The sequence below is a fragment of the Colias croceus genome, chromosome 14 (assembly GCF_905220415.1).
Source record: "Colias croceus chromosome 14, ilColCroc2.1".
Lineage (NCBI taxonomy): Eukaryota > Metazoa > Arthropoda > Insecta > Lepidoptera > Pieridae > Colias > Colias croceus.
Window position 1 is genome coordinate 5,494,517 of NC_059550.1, and position 12,402 is coordinate 5,506,918.

The 12,402-nt window shown below is 34.9% G+C and overlaps 1 protein-coding gene across 2 annotated transcripts in view; it reads left to right on the plus strand.

Annotated features, from left to right (window-relative positions):
* Window positions 1-5,128, plus strand: part of LOC123697419 (protein TIS11) — a 29,640-nt gene extending 24,512 nt beyond the window's left edge. For both annotated transcript variants that reach the window (XM_045643933.1, XM_045643934.1), the window contains one exon: window positions 2,272-5,128. In XM_045643933.1, coding sequence (XP_045499889.1) covers window positions 2,272-2,988 — 717 coding nt within the window. In that variant the 3' untranslated portion in view covers window positions 2,989-5,128. The remainder of the gene's footprint in view (window positions 1-2,271) is intronic.
* The last annotated feature ends 7,274 nt before the right edge of the window (window positions 5,129-12,402 follow it).

The window sequence follows — 12,402 nt, forward strand, 5'->3', positions numbered from 1 at the left end:
TGTTCGGGCACATTGGAGTGTGTGGTTTATGCAACGTGTTGCTAACAAAGAGAAGAACAAACAAGTGCTGTGGCCGCGTGTCCGCTCGGTTGACACAATCGCACGCTAATAGACACAGCACACACATGAGATGATACATCGCCCGTGCTCACTTTGGAATTTTCTTGCTATACTTGGAAATGCTTTAGACCATGTTTGCTAAACGGAGGCATATATACTGGTGGCTTGTGTAAACTGGTGGCGTGACGTTTCTCTAATTGTTACATGCTAATGTAAATTGTGTATAATAGCGTCTGATTGCCCTCAGCGTAGTTGCGGCCGTTTGAAATCGACAGTGATTACAATTTTCCCTACAGCTCAGTCGGCGCAACGTCCGATGGAAAGCGCTTAGCCAATGTTTCGCTCTGATAACTCTAATTACACTTCGGTCACCGTTTTCCATCGACACTTGGTGACCGGAGTTGTAACCCTTGAGCTTTTCACTGCCAAGTTTTGAGATGGAACAACGCCGTTCATTCGTTGGTCACACTTTCGCCTTCTAGCGTTTAAAATCACTATTATAATGTATTTTGTAATTTTCACTTCGATTAGTAATAGAATTAATTATTTTATTTCAACAAAAGTTAAAAATATTATGATATGAATGGCATCCTCCGCTCTTTAGGTCGGAACTCATAGGTATATCCAACATAATATATAAAGCTAGTGCACTAAAGGTTCTCTGGAATTTGCCGGCTCATCGCTTATTGAAAATTCTTAGCAATAGATCTTTCTCATTGGTGAAACTAGAAACACAAATTCACAATAGGCACTCGCATACCCGTAATGCTCTGGCACAATTGTTTGCCTTGCGCTTTATGCTTATAGTTAGTAGACATTTTACTCAAGTTACTTGCGTAAACAAATGACGAACCTACCTATGCACGTCTTTGTCTATTGTCTTATCGTTAATACAATTGTTTAAAACAAGCGTCCTAAAGGTTATATAAAATAAGTTTGGAATTATCGCCTATACAACAAATGCTAAAACAGCGGAGAAATTAAACAAGTTTATTCCTCGGTTGGTATACATTATTTCTGATTTTGCGGCGTATATCATAGACACAATCATGGGTCTGTTGTATTCCAAAACACAAGTGTTTTTGTGCTCCGACCAAAGCATAGGCGAATAGAATATACAATGATGTACCTATCTTCACATCGATTGAGGCCGCATACAAGATGCGGAGTATCATACATTAACTATTGATGTACCGTGGAGATAGACGACCTAAGTTACATAGTTAATCTCTTAGTTTGGATAGCAATTTTGTGTAGAATGATATATTATAACAATGCCCCTTTAGAATCTACTCTATGTTGATTGTATAGCTGTAGGTATAAATATAGAATTTGATTGAGAATATATTTATTGTTGTACGAAGGTAAAATAATAATAATACTATACTATGATTATTTAATATAATACATAAAAAGCCCTTTGTAATAAATAACAGACATTGCCAGAAATAACTATCACAAGCAATCATGTAATCAATGAATGCTGTTAAAATGACGACCATTTCTCTTATAACCTGGCGCGATAACAATTACTCCTCATTGCGGCAACGGAACGACGTTTACTGAACAATAGTATACAATCACGGTGACTATACTACTATACCCGTGCCTCTCATATTGTTATGGTGATGTCTCGTAGCCAAGTTCGACGATCCTAAGAAACAAAAGGCGACCAATCGAACATTTGCATTTTTAAACTCCGCTAGAATAAGAAACAGCTAACATTGAAAGCGTCCATTTTTAAACAAAATAAATAATTCACGGCAGGAGACCGGACGGATACAATCTGGTTGTAGCCATTAAAATTCGGTTCACCCCGGGGTTGTAATGTGCCAGTTAAGGTTTAGTTAATTGGGAATATTAACAATTTTAACTTAAAGCCATCGCCAAAATAGCAGGTAGATGAAGGCAGTGCCAAGGGATCTTTTTTTTGTTCACTAGCAGGTATAGAACCCTTCGCAACCAGATTCAATAGGTTTTTTTGTTAAGCAAAAAAAAATTTAAACCGTACTTTAGAAAAACTTGTGCCATATATTTTGTTGTTTAGTTATCTCTATAAATATTGCTTCAAATTTCATTTTATTTTTTGTCCATTTGAGTGATATTTAAAGGTTATTTTCAATTACTGTTTAAATATATCAGTATTTGGTAACACCCAATTTCTTATCTATGTGGCGGTTTTAAATAAACCTATTGTTTTCTTCTTTTCAGAACCAATCTCGACCAGTGCAGACGATGACTGGGGCGCTAAACAGTGCGCTCGGCCCCGTTAGTGCGACCACGGTCACCACCAGTGTCACATGGGACCAACACGCCGTGTTGACACGCGCAGCATCTGTTCCCGCACAGAGAGCTCTCGCAGGGATCCTTAACAGCCTAGGCCATCGACGACTCGAACGTACGACCAGCGACCCGGCCCCACCTCCGCCAGCCACCAGCAGATACAAGACCGAACTCTGCAGACCTTTTGAGGAAGCTGGCGTATGCAAATATGGAGACAAGTGTCAATTCGCTCATGGCGTCCGTGAGCTTCGCAATCTTCAACGCCACCCAAAGTACAAGACAGAATTGTGCCGCACTTTTCACTCGGTCGGTTTCTGTCCATATGGACCACGTTGTCACTTTGTCCACAACGCAGAAGAGGCGAGACGCCGTGAGCCCTCATCGCCCGGTGGTTCGTTAGCGTCCTTGTCATCTGGTGGTTCTCTAGCTTCTTACATGAGTGATGGTTCCCGTTCGCCGCGATCCCCACACTCCCCGTTGACCCCGCAATCTCCGTTGACTCCACAATCGCCCCCAGCTATGTCACCGCCCGCGCATGCGTCAGCCTTTGCGTTCCGTCGCACGCAATCGCCAGACCCAGAAGAGGAAAGGCTGCCTGTGTTCAACCGCCTGTCATCAGCGTTTGGCGATCTCGTGATCGCTTAGGTGCGAACTGCCTAGTCCTAAGTTAACGAATCGAGCGTAGCGTATAAGGATCGTCCGTCACCTTAGTGCCTACTCGACGTCTTCCAGCCAGCGCCCGAGCCGTCCCGCTCGTCGCGCCTCGCGCCCGCACACCCGCTCAACGAATGATCTCCAGTCTACTGATGTCCTTAGTACATTTCCCTGTAATATTTTAAAGATAAAAGTGTTACTGGCGTCTCGAAAGTTTGCGGTGTGAATATAGTGGTATTCATCTTTTTAAGTTATCGGCACGCACTTGTAAATGGCACCTTATAATATTAGATATTTATTGCGTAGCTCGCGGAAGTCTTCCCGATGCGATCCTCCGCCGAGCGGTGGTCTCTGTAAAGTTAGTTTATAGTTACATTATTATTATTTATTTCGTAAACTGCCTATCCGCGCTCGGTACCGTACCGCGAGAAGGCGCTCGTGATCTATTTTTAAGGATTAAGATAATAATTTATTATTTATTTCGAGTCTCTTTAACTATAATTATTGTATTTGTAGCTAGCAGCTGCGATGCCGCACCGCATACGGACGAGGTACGCGTCGACGGGACGTGGCTCGTTTCAGTTCATGAGTCGATCGCTTCCACTTTTGGTACCTCAATTTAATTGTTTTGCCTCAAAATTATCCGAGTGGAAATGACCGACTACCTAGACTTTACGGGTTTATTCTCAGAGATAATGCGCTATTGTTTACCTAGTTTGTAGCACCATCCGCGAACCTGAACATGATTACAAGATTGCGACTAACGAATGCCGCTAGCCATATCAATCATCTGTAGCTCATTTAAGAGCTATCGCAGCGATCCTGCCGCGCGCCGCCTCCAGCGGCTCGTCTGCGAGGATTTTTCTTTTTTTCGTCGAGCGAGGGCGAGCAGCGAACGCAAACCAGTTTCTCAGTTTTAGTGGTTATTTTTTTCATCCATACTCGAGCCCCTCACTCGATGCTATCGTGTCCGAACGCAAATAAAAATCGGAGAATACACCCGTCAATGTCTCTTTGCTCTGTACCGACGTACTTGTATTATAAAATGATCGAAGACAATATAATAGTGTAAGAAGCCAGTTGATACAAATGGCGAGCGGTTGCAGGGTGCGTGGAGGCGGCCTCTCCCCTCGCGCTTCCAAGCCGTCGCCCGCGCACCGCGCACACAATGAGTGCCTTTTACTTTATATCAGAAATAAATCGATTATAATATTTAATTTTTAGTTTATCGAAATAGATGGATTGTTTATTTATTGTCTCTTTTGAATATAATATTCAAATTGGCACAGTTATTATTTTGTACTTTTTGACAGAGCTAAGTGATTAGTTTCGACGTAGAATAATTTTTTTTCTTTGAATTTAAAGTGTGATATTTTATAATATTTATATAACAAAGTTTAAAGATTTAATTAAGGGACCAATTAAGTGATTAGGAGAAATTCTGATATGAACAGACGACATGTTATTCTTACATACAAAGGAATTGTATCCTCGCGCCACATATTGATACTATTTTTGTACTCTCATATATTAACGTATAATAAAATAGCATTTTTCCTATTCTTGGTTTTGTATTATTTATAACTGACGATGATAGAACTGAGGCGGTAGTGTTGTTGTTTTGTTAACCAGTATATTTGATTATACAATATTTTCAGTTTTTCTCCGTGTCATTCAAGTCGATGCATGCTGACCACTAAAAGATAATAATTTTGTACCTAATATTAAGTATTTAGTTTTAAGCGTTTTCATGAAGTTCGCAAATATTATTTATTATCAGTTCATTACGAATTATAAACCATTAAAGTTGATTTATTTAATTTCTTTTGTATTTAAACGGACATTTGAATATAAGTATGATTACTTTGTAACTTAATGTTAGTAATATTATCATGAGTCATTTAATATAACAGGCATTAGTTTAAAACTCTAGTACCTATGTCACTTATAATTAAGTATTTAATTTTTTAATTTAATTTTCATTATAAGTTAATCTTCCAAAAAATGACTATTATCTCTTACGGACAAAACAAATTAAGGCTAAAGCTTGTTTATGACATTTTCTTGTAAGTTTCCCTTATTTTCCATCTGCATTTTTATTGAATTATAGTCAAAATATGTTAAATTTTTTTATTTTTGTTTTCTTGTCCTCCCAGTTCCATATCCTGCTATCCTATAACATTCTAAAGTATCTATACATATAATAAAATCGTAGGAAAGTCAAAACTGTACATTGAATATTTTTTTAAAAGAATACTTGGGCCGTGATCTATAATCGATATAGAAGCCAAAAACATAGTTTTTAGAATTTTTGTCTGTTTGTCTGTTTGTCTGTTTGTCTGTTTGTCTGTATGTTTGTCCGAGCTAATCTCGAAAAGTACTGCATAGATTTACTTCAAATTTTGCATGAATATTACTAACAGGACGGGTGAGGCTATAGGCTACATATTATTAAGCTATCACCTACGGGGGAGGAGCTGTGAACCTTTATTTTTCTTACGTATTCCGTGTATTACGACAGCGTACAATCTAAAGACTCGTGTTTAAATGTTGTTTTTGAGTAAGCCACGCTATTATCTAGCTTTTCACTATAAAAACTACGTCATTTACGTAATTTTGGCAGAGAAACAGTTAAATGAATCTTAGCAGTATTACGACAAATTTGAAACAGCGCCATCTATGAAGTGTTATAAAAATCAAACACACGTTAACTATTGGAAATTAATAATCAAATGACGCATATATAAATGTTGTTTGACAATATCCAGATTGACACTATAAACATTATGCCATTTAAGTAACTTGGGAAGAGAAACATAGTTTTAAAAAGAAAGTTGTATAATGTTAATTTTGTAACAGCGCCATCTATGAGATTTCGTAAAAATCAAACCAATTTACATGTTAACACTACTGAACACAATGTTAAAAATTAATAATTTAAATATAATTATGTTATTTATTTATTTAACTCTTTAACCCATATCTTCCGTTCCCTATAAGATATATTTCGTGTAAATAATAAATATACTACATTTTTTTTAAAGTGAGGGTAGATGTTTATTATTTTAAGTAAAACTAGACACCAATAACTACAGTTAATCTAATGATTGTGTTCATTAGTTACAATTTTAAAAATCTTCGTGTTTTATAAATTTACTAGCTTACCGCCCGCGGCTTCGTCCGCTTTGTCTAAAACCTAATAAATTATATATAAAACCTTCCTTTTGAATCAGTCTATCTATTAAAAAAACCGCATTAAAATTTGTTGCGAGGTTTTAAAGATTTAAGCATACAAAGGGACATAGGGACATAGAAAGCGACTTTTTTATACTATGTAGTGATATTTATAAAGCAATTTAACTTATAAATATCACTACATAGTATAAAAAACTCGCCCGTCTTACTGCAGACAGATTTCGTCATAGTCTTAATGACTTGAGGTAAACAATCTACGAATTTGGTGGTGTGGTCTGACAAATAAAAAAGTGGGTTTGCTTATAACCTCACAATTGATTACAGATCATCTTCTGTATATGCGATATTAACGTAGTATGTTCTTTTAAGTAATTCTTTAAGTGTAGTAAGGAGTCGGCTTTCGTTTGAAGATACACCGGAACCTTTGAAATCACTACTTTTAGAGGAACATACTGTGCAATGTAAACTGTTATTAGACAATATTCGCTCTTATAGTAGTGCGTTTCAAATGATCCTTTGGTGCTCAATAATTATCAGAAGGTCCGTTCATGCTTACTTTTAAGATACAAGGTCAAGTTTACCATTTGATAGGATCCCTTTTGCCTGAAGGCTGAAGTTTGTTTAAATATATTTTGTATTCGACTACAACGAATAGTGGAATACAAGAAATCAATATTTCTCAAATTTAAAACAACTCATTTCACAATTTTAGAACAGGTTAATTCGTATGTATGCAGTTTTAAATCGACATTAGAAGCTTTTCCTCAAGATGGTGATATCGGCACTCAGGAACTCCCTGGACGTGTTATAACGCCCAGGCCACAGTATTACCACAAACATGCTTAGTTGTCGCGAAAGATAGTCATAGAAATCGTGTTTTTAATAAAGTTACTAGAATTTAAATCACATTCATTCATGTTTTTTTCAGATTTTAAGATTTTCTTATCAGAGTGTTCAATTTTAATGTACATAGTTAAATTTTATAAGAGACAATAATTAAGAACATTTTAAAATAAAGTGTCACGTATTTTTTTTAAACGACGAATGACGAAAAACGACCTAATCGCGGACGAAGTCGCGGGCAACAGCTAGTAAGAAATATAAGTCGAAGTATATAGTGGTTGTGAAAGAGCTTGTAACAAACAATCGAACCCGGAACCACAGTCACACAATAGTTTGCAACGTTTTTTGCTACATTCATTACGTAAGTTGGGCACGAGACGAAGCGTTGGCGAACCAGCTTGATGCTTTGTGAATTGTGTCCATACAGATATATTATAAGTATTATTATTATCTTATTATCTAAAACTATATATTATAAAGATGAAAGTAATGTTTCGATAAATTTAATGAAAACTACTTATTTTACTTGCTAATGAAACAATAGGTATACATATTCTAAATTACAAAGGCAGAATCTTACTTGAAGTAGTTTGTAGATTTTGCCACACAATGCTGGAGAATGGCGAACTCCCATAGGACTTTGGGCCTGATCGTTACACTGATGATTTATGTGGGGTTAAATAGATAAAAATATACAGATTCTATAAATATAACAATTAAAGATCTGTTCTATGGGATAGCAGAGATATTGAGCATGTAACGTCACTAAAATTGAGGTTATGTTTGCTCGAGTTCAATGAATAGCTTTGTTTCTTTCTAAGTAGATGTAAGTTTATATCCTATAATATATATTATTTAGATAGAGTGTAACAGAAGAACAGTTAGGTAATAGAGATATTGGATCGAACTTTTATTCTTTTAGAGTACCTACCAAAACACCGTAGGTACTTATAAGTATATAAAATAAAACACGTTTTTTCATAAATCGTTTATTCATCATTATCATCATAAACAATTAACACATCATCCAGAAACTGTGCTGGCGGCATTAAATCTGGTTGAAACCTTGCCCATCTAAGGTACCATATTATGGACATAACGTGACAGCAGCAACCTACAGTTCTTCTTCCTACTAAACAATTACAATAATAAACTGTTATTGCTTCCCTTCCTATGAGAGCACTGTCGACTAAAATATAAGTAAAATAAGTTTTACTACTTCTATGCCTGGATTGAATGCGACCTCTTAAAAGCCATGTAGTACTTGATGTTGACAGTGCTCTCTGTATGTCGCTGTCTGATTCACGGCACACTTCTATAACATATTTGCCATCGTTTCTTATGTGCTCACCATAATAGGACCTTGCTTGCTTAATTTGATATGAACCTAAGGAAACCAACTGCATTGTCATCTTCATGATTTTCAATCCTCAAAGTATCATTTGCAAGTTTCCAGCATGCATCAAATAATATGTGATCAGAGTGAGTGATCTACAAATAAAGAATTAATATTACAATTGGACAAAAGAAAGTGAATATATATAAATCTTGTGTCACAATGTTTGTCCTCAATGGACTCCTAAACCACTTAACCGATTATAATAAAATTCGCACAACTTGTGGAGTTCGATCCAACTTGAGAGATAGGATAGTTTAAACATGTAGGTACCACGGGCGAAGCCGGGGTGGACCGCTAGTATAAATATAAAAAACAATGTGTGATTACATTTTTGTTTGATTTCAATAGCTAGTACTAAATACCTTAGATAATACTAATCCACTAACCGTTAGAGGAGCAGCCCACCGTTGTATAATTGATAATATTGCGTTATCTTGTAACAAATGCATACGTATAGCATTGTTACGATTAGCATTTATACCACAGTTGATGCAGTTCATATTAATTGTAAATGAAAAATCGGATGCAAAGTCGGTGTCTAGGTAGGGTAGCAGTAGTGAGTCGTAAAGGCAGGTAATCAAAGTCCGGTGTGCAAGCGTTGGTTGGTAGTAATAACAGAGATCGTCAGTGTCCGTAATGCGTAGCGAAAGTCGATAAAGATGAAGAAAATAAGTTAACCACAAGCACAAAGTCGAATGTAACGTAACGAAAAACCTCAATCAAATGTCAAAAGTCAAACGACAAACATGACATTGTATTTAAAATTGAAGCGGCCAGCTACATTTCAGAAATATTCTTACAAAGTGCGGCCGCCATGAGTAAAAATGTATAGAATTACGGATTACCTAAATAAATAGCGTGTTAAAAAGTTAAAAATAAAATATGTAACGCAGTCAACTTATATTTCTGATTCATAAAGCATTTGAATTTTGTATAAAACTAAAAATGAAAATAAATATTCATTCGTTTTAATCGATATATCGACTATTTTACTCCTGACAGCACTGACAATCTCTGCTTGATAAGACCGGTAGTCATAGAAATCTAAATAACAATGCCGTTAGTGAACATATTATCTTTTTTTTCAAACATTTGTTTTCCCATAGAATCAGAAGTCAATATTTTACCAAGAATTATTAAAAATAACATAATGAATTTTAAATTTATTATCATTTCTGTAAGGCCTTATTTATGTTAGGCCCAGTTTCGCCATTCTCCTTTATATTCAGTCAATGATATTGAGACGTCAAATTCATCATATTAAATGTAAATATATTCTTAGATATTATACCCTATGAAAATGATGTGTGGGTGTGATAGACAAAATGAAATATTTAGATGATGATTGTGGCAAGAATTTATATATGTAGTTAAAACACTGAACCGAGTTTCACGTAGGTAAGTTGAGGAAATACCATACAACTCTAAGCATACAACAATATAAAAAATTACTTTCCTGGATATTATATACACCTTAATTATGGATGTAATTGGATATTAGAGATTAGTTTATACCCACGCGAAAGAAGTCGCAGGTAATGGCCAAATGTTACATACACATTTATTTAGATGTTTCGAGTGGAACCATGACCAAGTTACGAATCTATCGAAAAATAGAGTAATAACTAAAAAGTTAAGTTAGTAAAAACCACACCAATATAAAACGCATTAACTTTTTATCGTTAAGTGAGTAACCAGTGAGCAGAACAATGAGGTTTTAAATATGTTCGACCTTGAATTATAAAAAGTTATATACCAGTTAAAAATGTAATCTACATTCGTTAACTACACATAACACAATTTACTTTAGTAGATTTGTATAAAGTTTTTATACCAGTTATTATCAGTAATTTAATTGTCTTATTGAATTAAAGTTAGATTTGCTTGGTTTTTCTTATTAAAACGTTTTAATTTTTAATGTAGCCTATAACTGGCTAGATTTTAAGAATACAAATTAAATAAAATAATTAATAAATAAATAACAAACTAGGTAGGTACCATTTTATAATATTATACTATGAGCTCATAAAGTCTCTAATTTGAAAGTAAGCAATATCTATATCTATATCTATATCTATATTAATATATAAAAATCAATGCCACTTTTCGTTGTAATTCCATAACTCGAGAACGGCTGAACCGATTTCGATAATTCTTTTTTTATTATATTCCTTGAAGTACGAGGATGGTTCTTATGTAGAGAAAACGTTAATATTTACCACGGGCGAAGCCGGGGCGGACCGCTAGTATAATATAAAAATGAATCGCAAAATGTGTTGGTAAGCGCATAACTCGAGAACAACTGAACCGATTTCGTTAATTCTTTTTTTATTACATTTCTTGAAGTTCTTATGGAGAGAAAACGTAAAAATGTACCACGGGCGAAGCCGGGGCGGACCGCTAGTATATAATAAAAATGTTTGTAAGTAACTATTCCTAGTTACTATACACATATCACATGTACAATGTTTAGATATTGTCATATAAGTAGGTTTAATTCATGAACATAAAAACTGTTAATTTACAAGTTTACTAACTAGCATCGAGTTGCAATTCCTGGAGCTGAGTCGGCCACTCTTGTAACCAAATACCCAGATAAGGCCGAACCTTGACAAAACCGCCCGGCCAAATGAGAACTAAATAAATAAAATAATCTTTATTCACGTACTGTTAAAGTACATTATGGCAAATACATCTAAACATATTGGCAAAACGGATGTGATAATCTTGGCTGTACACAATGAACGCATTTTAATAAACTTGGTGTGCTGTTAATTAAGTCTTACTTTTGATAAATAGAACTAATAAACTAAAGCAATGTGACTTTTACGCACGAATGCATTTTATGGTTACCCCACGTGTGCATCACATGCGGGTAGGTAGAATTTTTATTTGTTTGCAAATTTCTCAACAAAAATTCCCTTATAGTTTATCTATCGATATATTATATAATCTTTTTAAGTGAGTACTTTGTTGTATAACGTAAGTTAAATAGGTATTTAAATGAAGCAACTACATATTAAACTATGTTTTTGAATTTGATTACATCGTCGCCGTACAAACGGGAATAAAATACCGAAATATCTGCAGTAAATTTGAAACGACTAAAAGGATTTCGATGTAGTTTTATTGCACAATGTCCCTAGGCCTGACTGCAGACCAAAAACAATATGTACGTAGAAAGATACTTTCTTCTGAGCAGGTAGGTATGTAGCTTTATATCGATATTGTGAAATCTGAAGAGAAATGATTAATTTTAATAATTTATTATGTCAGGGTTAGTTGGTAAGAACTATGTAGGTACATTGTACAGTTAGGCCTTAGGGCTGGTTCAGGATTTTTTGGTGGTTATATTTTTAATAGACCCTATTCATGTAAAAAAACAAATATACTTACGTGCTTCACAAACGATATTAAATAAATTTTCATACATTAAGCATGAATTACTTACCGATAATATTATAGTAAAAGATAACGCTGATCATATACGACTCTGTGTGTAGTCTTGAATTAATCGAAATTTAAGCCAATTGCATAATTTTTGTACAGTTAAACAAACTAACCTAACATAGTATCATAGTACCTAACTATTAGACGAATATCTTGCATCAAACCAGAAGTATAATCATCATATTATTATACACATAATAAATGCAACAGATTGAACAGATATCTACATAAGAGCCTATATATTTCCGACAGAAAGAACATTTCCTTGCTCGTTATCAATTACATATAATATGGAAATATAAGCCAAATACGAAGTTGTCTTAAACCGTCTTAAAATTGTCTTCTATCAGTCGACATTTTGAACGCAAGAAAGTAAATACGAGAACGAATGTTAGTTCAGTGATAATAATAATTGCTGCTGGATGGGTGTGATAAGGGGTCCCATTATCTAATATTTGTACAATGAACTGTGATTAGATAACAAGCAAGATGTGTGGTAGAATAAAATTTACTGAAAA